This window comes from Cucumis melo, chromosome 5, assembly GCF_025177605.1.
Source record: "Cucumis melo cultivar AY chromosome 5, USDA_Cmelo_AY_1.0, whole genome shotgun sequence".
Classification (NCBI taxonomy): domain Eukaryota; kingdom Viridiplantae; phylum Streptophyta; class Magnoliopsida; order Cucurbitales; family Cucurbitaceae; genus Cucumis; species Cucumis melo.
The window spans coordinates 21,832,484-21,849,658 of NC_066861.1; the positions used below are offsets into that span (position 1 = coordinate 21,832,484).

The window sequence follows — 17,175 nt, forward strand, 5'->3', positions numbered from 1 at the left end:
GGGTCATTTTGAGCAAATGATAATTCATTTTCTTTCTTTGGTTTTTTTATGTCCAACATAAGATATTTATCTTCTTTTGTGCGTGGCTTGTCCTTTCTAATTATCAAGCTCAGTAATAATAAGAAATGATAATGATGACTAGTCTTTGAGTTATGCAACAAAGCCTGTTCATATATCTTATGATGTCGAGAAAATGTTGATCGATGCTAAATCTATTAAGAAGCTAGAGGGGCACCTACACTCTTGAATGTATTTATATGTTTGTCAAGTCGTTTGAAACTCATATGAAGATAGATTTCTGATTTTGAATTCGTTCTTCGTTATTATTGATTTTGATTTTGATTTCGTGATTGTGGTTTTAGGAGTTCAATCTTTTTCAACATTTGAACTATCTTTTAAATTTTATTTTTGGTTTTGGTGTTTTTTTTTTTTGAAGTGTATCAAAAAGTATTAGGTAATGAGCATCAGGTGTATCAAGAAATATGAGGTATATAAAAAAACATTAGGTGTATCTGCTCTACCAAATGTATATCAATGCAACAAGAAAATTTGTGACTTTTTATGTAACGCCCCAACAAATTCGATTTTTTTGTTCATTTGTTATTAATATTTAAGTGTGGTTATGGAAATTTCAAATTTATTGGAAGAACCTTATCATTTTGAAATTTGCGATTACATAAGGTTTGGAATCTTTATTTTGTTTAGATAATAAGTATTTTATTTGGAAATAATTGGTGAAGTTATTGTTAAATTAAAGTTTGGTTGGTTAAGGGAGAAATGTGGGGACCTAGTTGGGGTTAATAAGGAAAGTTTCATGAGATTTGGAGAGAGAGAAGGTGGTTGGTTTTGGAATTAATTAAAGGAAAAGGAAAAAGAGATATTTTCTTATATAAAGGAGCTTTGGGACCCGTGCATAAGAAAAAAAAGAGAGAGGAGCAACTAAAGTCTTTCTTGAAACCCTAGCCGCCGAAACCCTAGCCGTCGACCCGCGCCGCCGCCTTCGCCACCAGTTTCAAGCACAAGCGTTCGGGAGCCAGCCGTAGTAGAAGCCGAACCACCCGTGTCACCCTTCGCGATCCGCAACCGATCCGCAGCCGATCCGCAGCCGATCCGTTCGTAGCCGCCGCGTGAAACGTCGTCCGCCGCGTCGTCGAGCAGCAGCGACTGTCGGTCGTCAGCCGCACGTCTCCAACCGTCGGAAACCCGAACCCGCGCTTCGGCCGTCGCCCGAAGCCGAAGCCGAACCCACGTCCGCACACCACTCCGTGCCCGCGCGCCGCCCCGTCGGAAACCGAACCCGCGTCCGCATACCGCTCCGTGCCAGCGTGCCGCCCCGAGTCGCAAACCGAGCCCGCGCGCGCCCGGCTCTCTCCCCGTGCAAGCCGCGCCGCCTGCACTGTAAGCTGAGCCGCGCCTCCCTTCTGTCGTAAGCCGAGCCGCACGCGCACAGTTTCTGCGCCGAGCCGAGTCGAGCCGCGCCTGCGCCAAGCCGAGCCGGTCCCTGTTCTTTTTCCAGCCGAGCCGCCAAGCCTAGTTGGCTCTTTTCCACCCAATTTTTGGTAAATTGATTATTTGTTTTGACTTACCAAGCAAGACTCAATTTTTGGACACTAAATAATTTAATTTGGACTAAATTAAATTATCTCTTTTAAGGCCACCTTGGGCGATTTGACTTGGAGCATTGGATTTCTTCAGTAGGGGCTCAAGCATTGCAACCTCGACCTAGGGTAAGTTATTTCAACTGAGTTTTTGAGTCTTTAGTCGTTGGTGACTTAATTATGAATTTTTGCGTTATTAAACAGTTAGGACCCGTTGCTTGGAAAGCACACTTGTCTTGCGGTTAGAACTCGTCGAGTAAATCTCCAGGTAAGAGATTTCTACTACTAGCTCTATGTTTAGAACCATGAGACCACATACACCTCCACTTGTGCATGTCAAGGATTAGGCTGTATGAGACGTGCAATTCATGAGAGCATGATGCGATTGATGATGTAGTTACATGATGGCATGATATTGTGATGACGTGATTTTTTTATGATTACACGATGACGCTATGTGCATGTATGTTATGGTTAGGGTACTTATTAGCTTAGCCTATTAGAGTTGTACCTACATGGGTGTCCTTCGGGATCACCACTTATTTAGGACTGTGTGGTCCGACGGGACGCCAGTCTAGCATGGTTATAGATATGACTCGAGTGACTCGACGGGGTCCTCGCATCCCGATTGTCTTAGTGTTACCCCCGGGTTCGCTACAGACCAACATGTCCTAGGTGCTCCCCCGGGACACCGAAGACCAGATTTTCGTTCCTACGGGAGCGCATTTTGCACGTGTTCGGAAACGTGCCAGAGATTGGGTACCACTTATAGGACTCTAAAAGGAAGCTAACAGGCACCTAGTGGGACTAGTAGTGGGTCCCTTACTGAGTATTTTATACTCATTCTCTTCATGTCGTGTTTTTCAGGTAAAGGCCGAGGTAGGGGCAAATGCAAGCTGGCGAGCGACCAGAAGTGACCGTGGCGAGCCATAGGGATTTCTGCTTCCGCTTACCCCGTTTTAGAACTTTTGTACTTGAGCTTTATTTCCTTCCCTATTCACTATTTCATTGTTTAAAAGTAGATAGGGCCCGAGTAGGATTTAACATTTTTACATTTTCCATATTATGCTGATTTGATTTTCGTAAATAAAATTCTGAACTTGATTCGTTTTACCCAAACTTTATGGTTTAAATCATGTGTTTTACCTCTAGTAATAACTTCGGCTCAGCATAAGGAGTTGGGTTTTGCCATTTTACCTCTTGTGAATGGGACTTTACTTTTACAATGTTTACAAATAATAAATGTGTATACTATAGTCTTAATTATTATACTTGTTTTACTTTTGTTGCAAATGCCCCTTAAGTATATTATATTATTTGTCGACATAAATACACCATTATTTGAGGCTGGTTCAGTGGCTTGGAGCATGCTATATACCTTACCTAACATTGTAATTTTTCTCAAAATTTTGGATGCCTTTATATATAAAATCATTTATTACGAAAATTGATTGAATGATTTTCTTGTTTATTTGTCTACGTGAATAGATTTTTTAAAATGTTTAAAAATTTATTTCAACTTTATAAACGTTTAAAATTTAACGGGTTCTAGAAGAAAAAAAATTATTCAATATAATATATAAAATCAACGGTATTCGTACATTTTTCAATTGCACAGATAGACTCCTTCACTTGCTACAAAATATTAATAAACGTAGTGGATTTTTAAAGATTATTTTTATTAATCATCTAAAATTTATTTATGAAAATTTAAGGGTTTAATAACTTATATAATTATTATAAGTTAACGAGAATTTACGAAAGTCTAGAATTTAAATTGATAAAATGGTCGCATTAATCATGAGTATAAAAGAAAAGATAAAGAGAAGAAAAAAAAGACTAACATACACATATTATAAACCAAAATATAATAACTTTAGTTCCACATGTTGAAGGGTTTTTAGAAACGGAGAATATAATAGAAACCCATTACAAAAGTTTATCCTCAATAAATACTAGAACAAAACACACATCACACAAAACTTTATACCTAATACAATATTATATTCTCTCTAAGTCTCAAACACAAAACATTCTTCATTAGATAAATAAATAAGAAAACTCCAAACTTAGATTTATTATAATTATTTCAGCTTATATGAATGCGAATTTTCTTAGAGGCTGGTTTGATGGTCTTGAGAATCTGAGCTTTTTCAATATAGATTTGGGTGTCTGCAATATCATGAGAGTCAACAGCAAGAGATAGGGTTTTTATAAGCTTACCATAGTGAATAAGATAAGCCAAAAATGGGATTTCATGTTGCTTCCCTGTGAAGCCCTTCACTTCCACTGCCTCAAGAGATGTTGATAAACAGTTTATGAGTATCATATTTGTGACCCAAAAGGTGCCTATGTCCATTGGAAATGGTGGTTCATAATCCTATATAAAGAAATTACAAGAATAAATTATACATGAATCCAAACAAAGATTTTATGTGGCATTATTCACTTATAATGTTTTAGTGTGTCCACCGACAAAGTAAGATATTAGTTTTGTTATTAAAAACTAAATATTACAGACATTTAGAGGTGTGTAATACATGAACCAAGTATTTTCTAAAAACCAAACACATGATAGTTAGAGTTAGAGTGTTTATGCATGGCGTATCTCTTTGTAAACCTTGGAATCAAATTTGTAACTAATATAAATAATACGAATATAAATTAAATATGTTTATCAAACATAAATGTAAATTGGGAGGACCATGCAATTTTAAAAATTCATAATTCAACTACTAAAAATATCATTTTTTTTCCTTATATCTTTTACTAAAAAATTACATTGTTAGAATTTAAGGATGGAGAATGGATTTTATTGCAAAAATTGATTTATATATGATTTGTTCGTACAATTTCATGCAACAAATTTGTGTTATGTAGCTTACGTGAAAGTTAAATTATTATAAAGGGGTTTGGTTGTTCACAATGTTTTCTTTTTAAATAATCATAAGTAGGTCTATAAATAATTTATTTTTCATGAATTTTTAAATCCAAAAGAGAAAAAACCATTATTTTTACAAAATTTTTAGGGCTTAGGGTTAAAAATATTGATTAGAATATCTAAAACAATATTAAAAATAAGCAATCTGCAAAATAGATGAGTTTCTATAAACAATTTTTTAGTATTTATATTTTATAAAAATACTGAAAACATTTATAATATAATAAAAATATTACAATAATTAAACAAATAGGCAATGATAGACTAGTATTAGTGCTGTTTATCATGAATAATGGACAATAGTATTTTACCGTATTTGTAAATACTTCACTTTATTTTAATTTACCATATTTGAAAACTAAGATAATTAAAACACATCTAGGTTAAGTAATTGTAATTGTTATTTTAAAATTTTGATTCATTATTTAAAAGGTGTGTTTGAAAAAGTAAAAAAGAGAAAAGAAAAGAAAAGAAAAGAAAAAAGAAATTACAGCAAACAATTCAACTAGTTTCCTTAATAACATAACCCTAACTTCTTGTGATATTTAAAAACAAAGAATTAAATTCTCCAACTTATTTCCTTAATAACATAACTCTAACTTTTTCCTGATATTTAATACAAAACTAAAAACATTTATTTTATTGCATAATATTTTGGGTGGAAAGATCCAAAAAACCTCTGTGTATAATCACAAAATAAAAAGAATCAAACACAACTAAGAATATTTTGAGGAAAAAAGAAAAAGAGAACTAACTTGGAAAATTTTTCCTTGGCCAAGCATGAGAGTAAGCTTCTTCAAATGGGGACAACTATTCAATAGAAATATTATGCCACAAAATTCATTTGGATGAATATTAGTCCTCATTTTTAAATGTTGTATATTCAATGGTGCTTGCATGCGAATCGGCTCATCTCCCAAAGGAATTACCTTCATTCAAAATTAAAAAGAAAATAGGAATAATCAAAATAAAATAAGAAACATCTTCATATTTATAAAAAAATGAAATCCATTGTGTAACATTTTCTTTTTGGATAACCCTAAAGTTTTACAACAAAATTGGTTAATTCAAGTGCAAGTTGAAAAAGAAAGTGTGTTTAAGTTGTACGTATTTATGCATGTTGATTAAACTCACTATTGACTAAAACTAGAAATTATAACATATTTATTTGAATCCAGTTCATACAATTTTAGGTTGAAAGACATCTATTTTTATAATTTAATTAAATAATTACTATTATTATTATTACACAATTTATGTTTTTGATTCTGTCCTAAAACCCCACTTCATGCTAGTTTATATATATATATATATATATATATTGATCTTCTGATTTTTTGATTTTCCTAAAACCATCAGTAATTTTTCTTTTTATGCATACAATTCGGTTTTATTTTATTTTTTATCGATGTTTCTGAAAACAAAAGTGAACATTTAAAAATTAATTATTAAAAATACTTATTCTTAAAATCAAAGACATTTCAATATTTATGTAAATTACCATATTTTTCAAAGAAAAACTAAATCAAATTTCAAAACCTAAAAACTTAAGGAAAAAATTTAGGGAAAAATGGGATTCTTACTCAACAATATATATTCAAAATGATAAATCATCTTAATTTTTAAAATAAAAAAACTACAAATCAAACTATTACTCCAAATGAGTCTATCGTTGTTTTGAGATTATACCTGTAGCAAAGAACTACAAACTGTGAAAATTCTGGCAGGATAGAGACTATCAAGAAGAACATAAAGAAGATTCGCAATTTCAGAATGATCGGCGTCATCATCAATCTCAAAACCAAGATCAACTTCTTCAAAACACCCCTTATTCACTTCTATACGAAATATTCCAACACTTCCAAAATACCTAAAATAACTCAATTTTGGAGCCTCAATTGAAATCCAATCACCAACAAACCTACAATTCTCAATCTCCAAACTCCTCAATCTCAATTCTTCATCATTTCCCCCAATCTCAAAATGTGTCACATTCCAACAATTCTTCATACTCAAACTCTCTAACTTCCCACATTTCTTCACCAATTCCCTAATTTCCCCAATCCCCACTTCCATCCATCCTATACAAATCTCCCTCAGATTCGTCACTTTCTTCAACTCTACTCCCTTAAATCCGCACCCAAATAGCTTCAACGATTCTAGATTCTCGTGTTCGTACACGATCGGAGGAAGATCGAACATTGTTTCCAATTCATTTTCTCCATCTGAGAAATCCAATTCTAGTGTCTTCACATTGCGTGAAATTGCAAATCGAATACACTCGTCGACCAATCCAACGAGAATTCTCGGATTCGAGACCGAGAGACAGAACTTACTTACGGTTGACCCTCGGTAGATTCGGATGAAATTTGTTATGAAATCGATGAATGCCCTTCTCCGTGCATCTCTGCTTTGTTGATTGGAGTAGTCGTCTCGTTGGATGAAGAAACCCTCGTGTAACTCGATGTTCTTCGTTGTTTGCCAAATCTTCATCCAACGCTTTGACAAGATTGAAGTTCTAACAGCTTCCTTGAAAGGAAGAGAAGAGACTATTATCGATAAGAGAGCATCGGGTAATATGTCAAATTTGTCTTCGTACGCCATGGATGCCAAACAGAGAGAAAAAGTTTGAAAAGTTTGTAACTGCAAATGAAGTGAAAAATGGTGTTTATAGGAATTTTTTGAATGGGCGGGAGAAAGACAACGGTTAAATTTTTTGACATAATTTTATTATTATTTATTATTTTTTCAAAAAAAGATAATTAATTAAAAGCTAATGAAGAAATTTGAGAAAGTACAAGTGTTTGCTAATGTCTTTTTCCTAAATTTGATCTTTTGAAATTAAGATTTTTCTACCATCTCTATCTTTAAGTTTAATTTTCTTTTAGAATTGAAAATTTTTTTCTATTTTTTTTTTTAATAATATGTGGAGTTGGGTAGTGGAACATTTGATCTTTCAATAAAATTATAACACGGATATGTTAGCAAGAACATTTTAATTTAAATATTTTGATGTAATTGTTTTGAAAATTCTATTAGTTAAATTAGCTTTTCCTCTCTCTGAGTAAATGTTGGTTTTAACGGTCTATTAAATAAGTACGATCGGAAGAAAATCTACATCGTACATCGTGCTTAAGTCTAAATTTGAAATATAATGGAATTAAATAATGTGTTCTTAACTGTATTAAATGCTTTTTTTGTTATGTATGATTGAAACAATATTGTTCTTTCCTTTTATGTGATGTTGAGTTTTTTCGGTTAAATGTTATACTTATATTAATGTCGTGTCGTTATGACATAATCATATATTTTAAATATTTATTTAAATTAGTTTTTTCATGATGTTCAATCTCAAGTTGGAATTAGAATGTAATTTAATGACATTCATTCTTAAATATAGTAAAGAGATTTTTTAGATTTAACAAAATAAGTTTAAAAAGTATACTCATATTTCAAACTTATTATTTTTGTTAAAAAAAAAAAAAAGAAAAAAAAATTGAACCCACGTGATATATTTTAATAAAGACCGATATACATTTGATACATTACTAACATACGCTCGATATACTATTAGTATACTCTTGATATAAAACATACAATGATGTTAGACACTTATATACTTGATATTCTCTCTTGATACACATTGAAAATGACTTCAATTATTTAAATGTTTTAAATTTAAGGGCATTTAAGAAAAAAAATCCTTGTGCCAATTTTGTAATTAAATACATTTTCATTCCATCCTCGTGCATCACCTAGGAGATATTCGCATAGGCCGCCTAAAATAAAAGGTCCAAATGAAAAGTAGGTACTTTTTTTTTTTTTAAACCAATGAAAAATGACAATGTCATAATCCCTATGTAAGATTACCAACTTCAACTTCTAATTCTTTCTTCTTCTCTTTTCTTTCTTTTGCATTTTTTTTTCTTTTTTTCTTTTTTCTTTTTCTTCATTTCTTCTTCTTCTTTTTTCAAGTTTATTTTTTTTTTGCATTCTTCTTCCATTTAATTTTTTTTTCCTTTTGTATCTTTATTTTTGGATTTCTTCTTGTGTTTTCTATGCATTTCTATCCTTTCCTTTTTCTTTCCTTTCTTCTTTTTTTTTTTTTGCTTGTTTAAGTATCAAGCATGGCATGGAAAACATATACAAGATTGAGGCAAATCTTGAAAAACATGTACACATGATTTTAGAGACTCTTTGAGCCAACAAATTGTATGTAAAGTTCTCAAAATATGATTTTTGGCTGAAGCGAATGTCTTTTCTAGGTCATTTGGTGTCTAAAGATGGCATTTCTATGGACCTAACAAAGACTAAAACTATTACTAGTTGGCCTCGACCTTCCTCAGTTAGTGAGGTTTCTACCTTTCTAGATTTAGCAGGCTATTACCAACTATTTGTAAAAAACTTTTCTCATAGCTACTCCTTTGACTCAGTTGACTAGAAATGAGACTTTTTTTATTTGGAACAAAGTCTGTAAAGATACTCTTCAGAATCTTAAGTAGAAACTTGTTATTGCACGGATTCTTACTGTACCTGATGGTTTAGGGAGTTTTATGATTTACAGTGATGCTTCTAGGAAAGACTTGTGTTGTGTTCTAATGCAAAACAAGGTAAAGTAGTTGCTCATGCTTCTTGTTAGTTGAAGAGTCATGAGCAAAACTACCTTACTCATGATCTGGAATTGGCAGCAACGATTTTTGCATTAAAGATTTGGAGACACTATTTGTATAGTGAGAAGATATAGATCCTTACTGACCATAAGAGCTTGAAATAATTCTTCACTTAGAAGGAGTTAAACATGAGATAATGAAGATAGCTTGAGCTAGTAAAGGATTATGACTGTGAGATCTTGTACCACCCAGGTCAGACAAATAGTTAGTTGATGCTCTTAGTAGGAAGATATCACATTTAGTAGCACTTATTACCAGACAGACCCCATTGCACCGAGACTTTGAGAGAGCTGAGATTGAAGTTTCGGTAGGAGAAGTCACTTCATAGTCTGCTCAGTTGTCAGTGCAACCAGCTTTGAGGTAAAGAATTATTGTTGCTTAGTGTAATAATCCTTACTTGGTTGAGAAGTGCTGCCTAGCAGAAGCAGGGAAAGCTGATGAGTTCTCCATATCTTCTGATGATGGGCTTTTATTTGAGAGATGATTATGTGTGTCAGCAGACAGTGCAGTTAAGACAAATTTGTTGGCTGAAGCTCATAGTTTTCCATTTTTCATGCATTTAGGTAGTACAAAGATGTATTAGGACATGAAATAAGTATACTAGTGGCGTAATATGATGAGAGAAGTGGTAGATTTTGTCAGTAAATAGTTGGTGTGCCAGTAGTTTAAAGCATCGAAATAGAAGCCAACAAGTTTATTGCAACGTTTGAGTGTACCAGAGTGGAAGTGGGATAATATGTCTATGAACATTATTATAGGACTGCCTAGGACCCTAAAGGGTTATATAGTGATATGGGTTATTGTGGATAGACTCACTAAATTAGCACATTTAATTCTAGGAAGAGCTACTCATACAACAAGTAAGTGGGTATAGTTGTACTTGAAGGAAGTGGTAAGATTGCATGGAGTTCCTGTATCGATTGTTTCTGACAGAGATGCTCATTTTACATATAATTTCTAAAAAGAACTCCAGGTCACCTTGGACACAAGGTTAGATTTTAGTACAACTTTTCACCCAAAAACTGATGGTCAAATTGAGCGTTTGAACAAAACACACACATCACACAAAACTTTATACCTAATACAATATTATATTCTCTCAAGTCTCAAACACAAAACATTCTTCATTAGATAAATAAATAAGAAAACTCCAAACTTAGATTTATTATAATTATTTCAGCTTATATGAATGCGAATTTTCTTAGAGGCTGGTTTGATGGTCTTGAGAATCTGAGCTTTTTCAATATAGATTTGGGTGTCTGCAATATCATGAGAGTCAACAGCAAGAGATAGGGTTTTTATAAGCTTACCATAGTGAATAAGATAAGCCAAAAATGGGATTTCATGTTGCTTCCCTGTGAAGCCCTTCACTTCCACTGCCTCAAGAGATGTTGATAAACAGTTTATGAGTATCATATTTGTGACCCAAAAGGTGCCTATGTCCATTGGAAATGGTGGTTCATAATCCTATATAAAGAAATTACAAGAATAAATTATACATGAATCCAAACAAAGATTTTATGTGGCATTATTCACTTATAATGTTTTAGTGTGTCCACCGACAAAGTAAGATATTAGTTTTGTTATTAAAAACTAAATATTACAGACATTTAGAGGTGTGTAATACATGAACCAAGTATTTTCTAAAAACCAAACACATGATCGTTAGAGTTAGAGTGTTTATGCATGGCGTATCTCTTTGTAAACCTTGGAATCAAATTTGTAACTAATATAAATAATACGAATATAAATTAAATATGTTTATCAAACATAAATGTAAATTGGGAGGACCATGCAATTTTAAAAATTCATAATTCAACTACTAAAAATATCATTTTTTTTCCTTATATCTTTTACTAAAAAATTACATTGTTAGAATTTAAGGATGGAGAATGGATTTTATTGCAAAAATTGATTTATATATGATTTGTTCGTACAATTTCATGCAACAAATTTGTGTTATGTAGCTTACGTGAAAGTTAAATTATTATAAAGGGGTTTGGTTGTTCACAATGTTTTCTTTTTAAATAATCATAAGTAGGTCTATAAATAATTTATTTTTCATGAATTTTTAAATCCAAAAGAGAAAAAACCATTATTTTTACAAAATTTTTAGGGCTTAGGGTTAAAAATATTGATTAGAATATCTAAAACAATATTAAAAATAAGCAATCTGCAAAATAGATGAGTTTCTATAAACAATTTTTTAGTATTTATATTTTATAAAAATACTGAAAACATTTATAATATAATAAAAATATTACAATAATTAAACAAATAGGCAATGATAGACTAGTATTAGTGCTGTTTATCATGAATAATGGACAATAGTATTTTACCGTATTTGTAAATACTTCACTTTATTTTAATTTACCATATTTGAAAACTAAGATAATTAAAACACATCTAGGTTAAGTAATTGTAATTGTTATTTTAAAATTTTGATTCATTATTTAAAAGGTGTGTTTGAAAAAGTAAAAAAGAGAAAAGAAAAGAAAAGAAAAGAAAAAAGAAATTACAGCAAACAATTCAACTAGTTTCCTTAATAACATAACCCTAACTTCTTGTGATATTTAAAAACAAAGAATTAAATTCTCCAACTTATTTCCTTAATAACATAACTCTAACTTTTTCCTGATATTTAATACAAAACTAAAAACATTTATTTTATTGCATAATATTTTGGGTGGAAAGATCCAAAAAACCTCTGTGTATAATCACAAAATAAAAAGAATCAAACACAACTAAGAATATTTTGAGGAAAAAAGAAAAAGAGAACTAACTTGGAAAATTTTTCCTTGGCCAAGCATGAGAGTAAGCTTCTTCAAATGGGGACAACTATTCAATAGAAATATTATGCCACAAAATTCATTTGGATGAATATTAGTCCTCATTTTTAAATGTTGTATATTCAATGGTGCTTGCATGCGAATCGGCTCATCTCCCAAAGGAATTACCTTCATTCAAAATTAAAAAGAAAATAGGAATAATCAAAATAAAATAAGAAACATCTTCATATTTATAAAATGAAATCCATTTTGTAACATTTTCTTTTTGGATAACCCTAAAGTTTTACAACAAAATTGGTTAATTCAAGTGCAAGTTGAAAAAGAAAGTGTGTTTAAGTTGTACGTATTTATGCATGTTGATTAAACTCACTATTGACTAAAACTAGAAATTATAACATATTTATTTGAATCCAGTTCATACAATTTTAGGTTGAAAGACATCTATTTTTATAATTTAGTTAAATAATTACTATTATTATTATTACAGAATTTATGTTTTTGATTCTGTCCTAAAACCCCTAACTTCATGCTAGTTTAATTGTTAGTGTTCTCTAGTTGTTTAAACAATGATATAATATATATATATATATATATATATATATATATATATATATATATATATATATATATATATATATATATATATTCTGATCTTCTGATTTTTTGATTTTTCTAAAACCATCAGTAATTTTTCTTTTTATGAAAAAAGTCAAAAAATCAGTCATTACAAGCAAAAGTTGGTTCAATTACCGCATGCATACAATTCGTTTTTATTTTATATAGGTTTACACCAAAGTAGGGGTCGTCGGTGTACACCAAAGGTATGTTCAGCCCATGATGAGTAAATTAGTGGTCAGACACTAATGTTTTTTTTTTTTTTTCATGTTTGTACATTTTTTGGGTCCAATATACATTTGTTTTTCCATTACCGGTGATGAGTTTAATGTTGAGCACTATATGATGTATGTTTCAATTTCAGTTGAAACTTGTTTTTCTAATGGTTCGTCTGTATTTTTGTTTCTTTATTTTAGCCACTGTTTCTTTCATTAGAAGAAATCTAGACTTTAATGTCTGTTGGAAAAAATGAAAAATGAGGATTAATATCGGTTTTGAAAAGACGAATGTAGAGAGAGCTTTAATGTTGGTTTAAAACTGACATTAAACGTCCTCCCTTTTCAAAACTAACATCAATGCTCCTTTTTAATTTTAACTTTAGTTTTTTTATTTTGTAAAGAAATAACTTTTTTCAAAATTACACGCATCTCCCTTCCTTTCACATTCTCACCTCTTCGTGAAATCACAGTTGCTGTTGGTAAGATCGCCAGCATCTGCACCCACATTCTCAAACTCGCATGCCTTTGTCTCATAAACTATCTCATTCGCCAATTGGTAGGGTTGCACCACCTTCATTTCCACCCTAATGTTTTCCTTTTTTTTTTTCCTCTTTTTGTAGTTTCATTCAAAATTAGCATGATTACTGTGATTTCGTCTTCCACCAATGTTCAGGCAACCCAAATGAAAACATTGAACTATATTTGATAATATTAGATTTCTCATTTTGATTTCAGTGTGACTGATGATAGGCTTACCAAATTGTTTGTTGGTTTGATAATTTTTAGAAGATGAAGCCTTTGTTTTTGTTTTGTTTTGTTGTTCTGATTTCTTCTTCACATGCGTCATCGAATTGTTTAGGTTTAAATATGCATGTAGTAGGGAGTTTTCTTTGCAAGATGTAAGTGATATCGATTTATCTATGTATGAGAGACCAGATAAAGAATTGCATTTTTTAGGGATGATTGAGTTCTAGAGATTGTGGGAAATTTTAGGATTTACCGAAGACTTATCCTTTAGAGCTTGACAATGAATGACTTTTTTTCTCCGAAGCAATTTGAGATATAGTTCATGTAGTTTTTTCGTTTATATACTTTGAGTATTTCGAGATACTTTACAATTTCTTATTCTCTTTCCTTAATTCTGATTCAAGGTATAAGTTAATGGCAAAGTTTTTTTTTCTTGATTTTTGTTATCTATTCACTTAATGCATGTGACAAAAGTGATGATGCTAATTAAGAATTCTATTTTCTATGTATATGATCAATACCTTCTCATCTCTATAGTTTTAGGGATGGAGTTTGCTTTAGTTACTATGGAAACAAAAAGTTAAGAGTAGAGATTCGAAGGGATGGGAGTTTGCTTCAATTTCCATGAAAAAGATATAAAGAAAAAAAGTATAAGGAAAGACATAAAAAGGGATTTATTATCATGTGTGCATGGTAAGTGGTGGAGTGTGGTTCCATGAAGTTCTTATATATGTTGTCTCAAACTCTATTGATTATATTATATTGATCCTATAGTTGAGTCTTCATTCATATATTTTTTTTCTTCCTTTACTATTCTATATATTTGCTTGACTTATTGCACTTTGAATCAAGTTCAATCAAAAGCTAAGCAATTCCAAATAAATTTGGTGTTTTCTTGAGTTCCCTTCCAAACACTTCAGAACAAACAACTACCATAGCTAATATCAAAAATTAATTTGTTAGTTTCTCATTTTGATTTCTTCTTCCACCAATGTTCAGGCAACCCAAACGAAAACATTGAATTGTTTATTTGTTTGATAAGTTTCATTGAATTGTTGTTGGTTTGATAAGTTTTAGAAGAAGAAGTCTTTTTTTTTGTTATGTTTTTATTCCTTCAGATTTTTTTTGTTCTGATTTCTTCTTCACATCATTGAATTGTTTGTTGGTCTAATTCCTTCAGATTTTTCCTCTGTCAGAGTGTGAAGAGTTTCTTGGGGAAGTTTCTGTTTGGCTATCAAGGAAGTGTTTTTCGTTTTGGGAGACAAAAGAAGTTAAATGTAAGTTTTTCTTTTGGTTTTAATGTTCATGTTTGTTTTAAAGTTTTTTTTTAGTGTTTTTAGGTTATGTTTCCTAATTCATTGGATAGAAAATTTCAAATCTTCTATAATCGAAATTTTGGATTGAGTTGGGTTTGATATTTAAAGAGCAATGAATGGATGCAATAAAGAGAAGGTTTAAACATGGCAGTAGATGAATCAGGTCAGAATTACAATTACTAAAATAAATTGGTTTATGGTATAAATATTTCACGGTATTGATTTTTTTTCTCTGTTTATGTTTTACATTCTTTTTACAATTATGTTGTTTTGTTAGATAGTCTAAATTTTGACTGACCTTTAAACATTTTTAAGAATTCAAATGAAGAACCGTAAACCATTTAAACGAAGCAAATTTATCATTCTTCTCCCATGCAAGCTTTAATTAATAGAAGTTAAGCAGAATTATTTTTTTAGATAGAAATACAGTAAAGAAACAGAATAAAGAATTAAATCCCAAGAAAATACTTTATAGGGTAATTTCAGAAAGAAAGAAAAAAATGAACAAACAACCCTCTTATCCATAGTTTCAACTAAAAGAAAGCAAAAACAAATCCCAAGAAGATCAATAAGGTAATCCAGACAAATAGAACAAAATCTTTAAAGAGGCCAGTAATGTAATCCAAATTCGAGATCCGATGTTTTAGAACCAATTTATAATGAAAAATTTTTTTCGTTTCACATTTTTGAATTCAAAACACACCGTTTTCACCCTTACAATCTCATTTTGAACTGAATAGAGTGTTTTTAGCTTGATCTAACTTTTTTTCACCTAAATTTTCGTTTTAGTCTCTTTCGGACAAACTCAAAATGGGTAATTTTCATAACATTCTTCCCAAAATTCCAAATACAATCCACATAACAAGAGCCAAGATCCATCAAATTATGTAACAGAAGTATAGTAAATCTAACATTAATTACAATCTAAGCCTAAATGAATAGAAACAGGGGTCTCGAGAATTATACATTTAACAAATACAAAATAATTAATAAAAACAAATAAAATTTTAAAAAAGAAGAAAACGAAGAAGAAGAAGGGTAAAGGCTTATGGTTATGGTGTACATGTGAAGTTCACAAGTAGCGAGACCCCGATCAAAACTGATAACTCCTGAAGTTGAATTATGTCATAAAGAAGAGGATGACTCAAGATGCGAAAGTTACAAGAGAAGTAATCGCTCGAGGTCATCCATTGGAAGTATTAACATAGATCTTGATGCCGATGAGGATATGGTCAACACACCTAGCAAAAAAGGAGTGGAGGTAATTGACTTTGTTGTTACTTTTAATTTTTTAACGACTTAGAATCAATTGTTCTTAACGATGCTTTTAATATTTATAAAGGGAACACCATGCCAGTTGTCTATAGGACCCATTAGTAAATATCATTGCAGTAGCCACAGTAGTTGATGATAACATTGGCTGTCCCAATGTTAAAGTTTTAGTAGACGTGGTTATAGGAGAAAATTTGACTATACTCAATCCAATGAAGGAAAAGATAGAGACCTTAAATCAAGCATTGGGTAATATTATAGAATGGCCTTGTCGGCTTGTTTCTACGATCAATGACAAACAGGTTTGTCTCTTGTTTAATATTTAAGTTTTGATTTTATCTGTGGATGTATTTTGAATTTAGAACCTTGGTTATGGTAGGAGCATTCAACCATGAAGGATGTCGTGTATTCTTCAAATTACACTGACGTTAATGGGAATATTAAGCTCTTACATAAACATGCCGTGAACAACATGAAGGATGTTGATATGATTCACATCCCAATGAACGAGCTAATATTTGGAAGAAACAAATTTGTTTGTTTAGCTCGTGAAGACTTGTTGCATTACTGCGGCATGGTTGAAATAGGCTATGTGTATACTAGCATACATTACGTAAGTATAAGACAACTTTTACTCATCTTTATCTTCAATACCACTGTTGTAGTTATTTTGCTCATATTTTAACTACGGTTACTTTTCCTTAGATATCTTTGGGATGAATGTGACTGTGCAAGGAAGTTTTTGTCATTGACCAATAAAAAATATCGTCACATATCAAGGATCGTGATCTTCAATCCAGAAATCTAGCCAACCAGTTAGAAGCAGCTAGCTTGGAACAAATGTTCTAATTCCATATAATACCGGGTAAATAAAGAAGAGGGACACATTAATTTTTTTTCCATTGAACTTAAATGTGTACTCACATTGAAGATGTTGCTTATTGTAGTTTTCATTGGATGTTGCACGCCATCGATCTTCGAGAAAATTGCATTTATGTCTTGGACTCTC

The 17,175-nt window shown here is 31.3% G+C and overlaps 2 protein-coding genes across 2 annotated transcripts; both read right to left on the reverse strand.

Moving 5' to 3' along the window:
• Positions 1-3,687: 3,687 nt before the first annotated feature.
• Positions 3,688-7,152, reverse strand: LOC103499117 (F-box protein At3g62230). The gene is made up of 3 exons (XM_008462018.2): positions 6,229-7,152; positions 5,295-5,468; positions 3,688-3,978 (listed from the first exon to the last, which is right to left on the reverse strand). The coding sequence occupies exons 1-3, from the start codon at positions 7,141-7,143 to the stop codon at positions 3,688-3,690; spliced, it is 1,380 nt and encodes a 459-aa protein (XP_008460240.2). The 5' UTR covers positions 7,144-7,152.
• A 3,233-nt stretch (positions 7,153-10,385) lies between these two features.
• Positions 10,386-12,109, reverse strand: LOC127149568 (F-box protein At3g62230). Its single transcript, XM_051085353.1, has 2 exons — positions 11,993-12,109; positions 10,386-10,676 (listed from the first exon to the last, which is right to left on the reverse strand). Exons 1-2 carry the CDS (start codon positions 12,101-12,103, stop codon positions 10,386-10,388), a joined length of 402 nt encoding a protein of 133 aa, XP_050941310.1. The 5' UTR covers positions 12,104-12,109.
• Between the last annotated feature and the right edge of the window lie 5,066 nt (positions 12,110-17,175).

Bases quoted from the DNA above. Each gene is read 5' to 3' on its own strand.
- LOC103499117 (XM_008462018.2), bottom strand. From the start codon at position 7,143: ATGGCGTACGAAGACAAATTTGACATATTACCCGATGCTCTCTTATCG. The intron at 5,469-6,228 runs GTATAATCTCAA...TTTTGAATGAAG, and splicing joins TTTGTAGTTCTTTGCTACAG to GTAATTCCTTTGGGAGATGA. The intron at 3,979-5,294 runs GTTAGTTCTCTT...TTCTTTATATAG, and splicing joins GCCAAGGAAAAATTTTCCAA to GATTATGAACCACCATTTCC.
- LOC127149568 (XM_051085353.1), bottom strand. From the start codon at position 12,103: ATGAGGACTAATATTCATCCAAATGAATTTTGTGGCATAATATTTCTA. The intron at 10,677-11,992 runs GTTAGTTCTCTT...TTCTTTATATAG, and splicing joins GCCAAGGAAAAATTTTCCAA to GATTATGAACCACCATTTCC.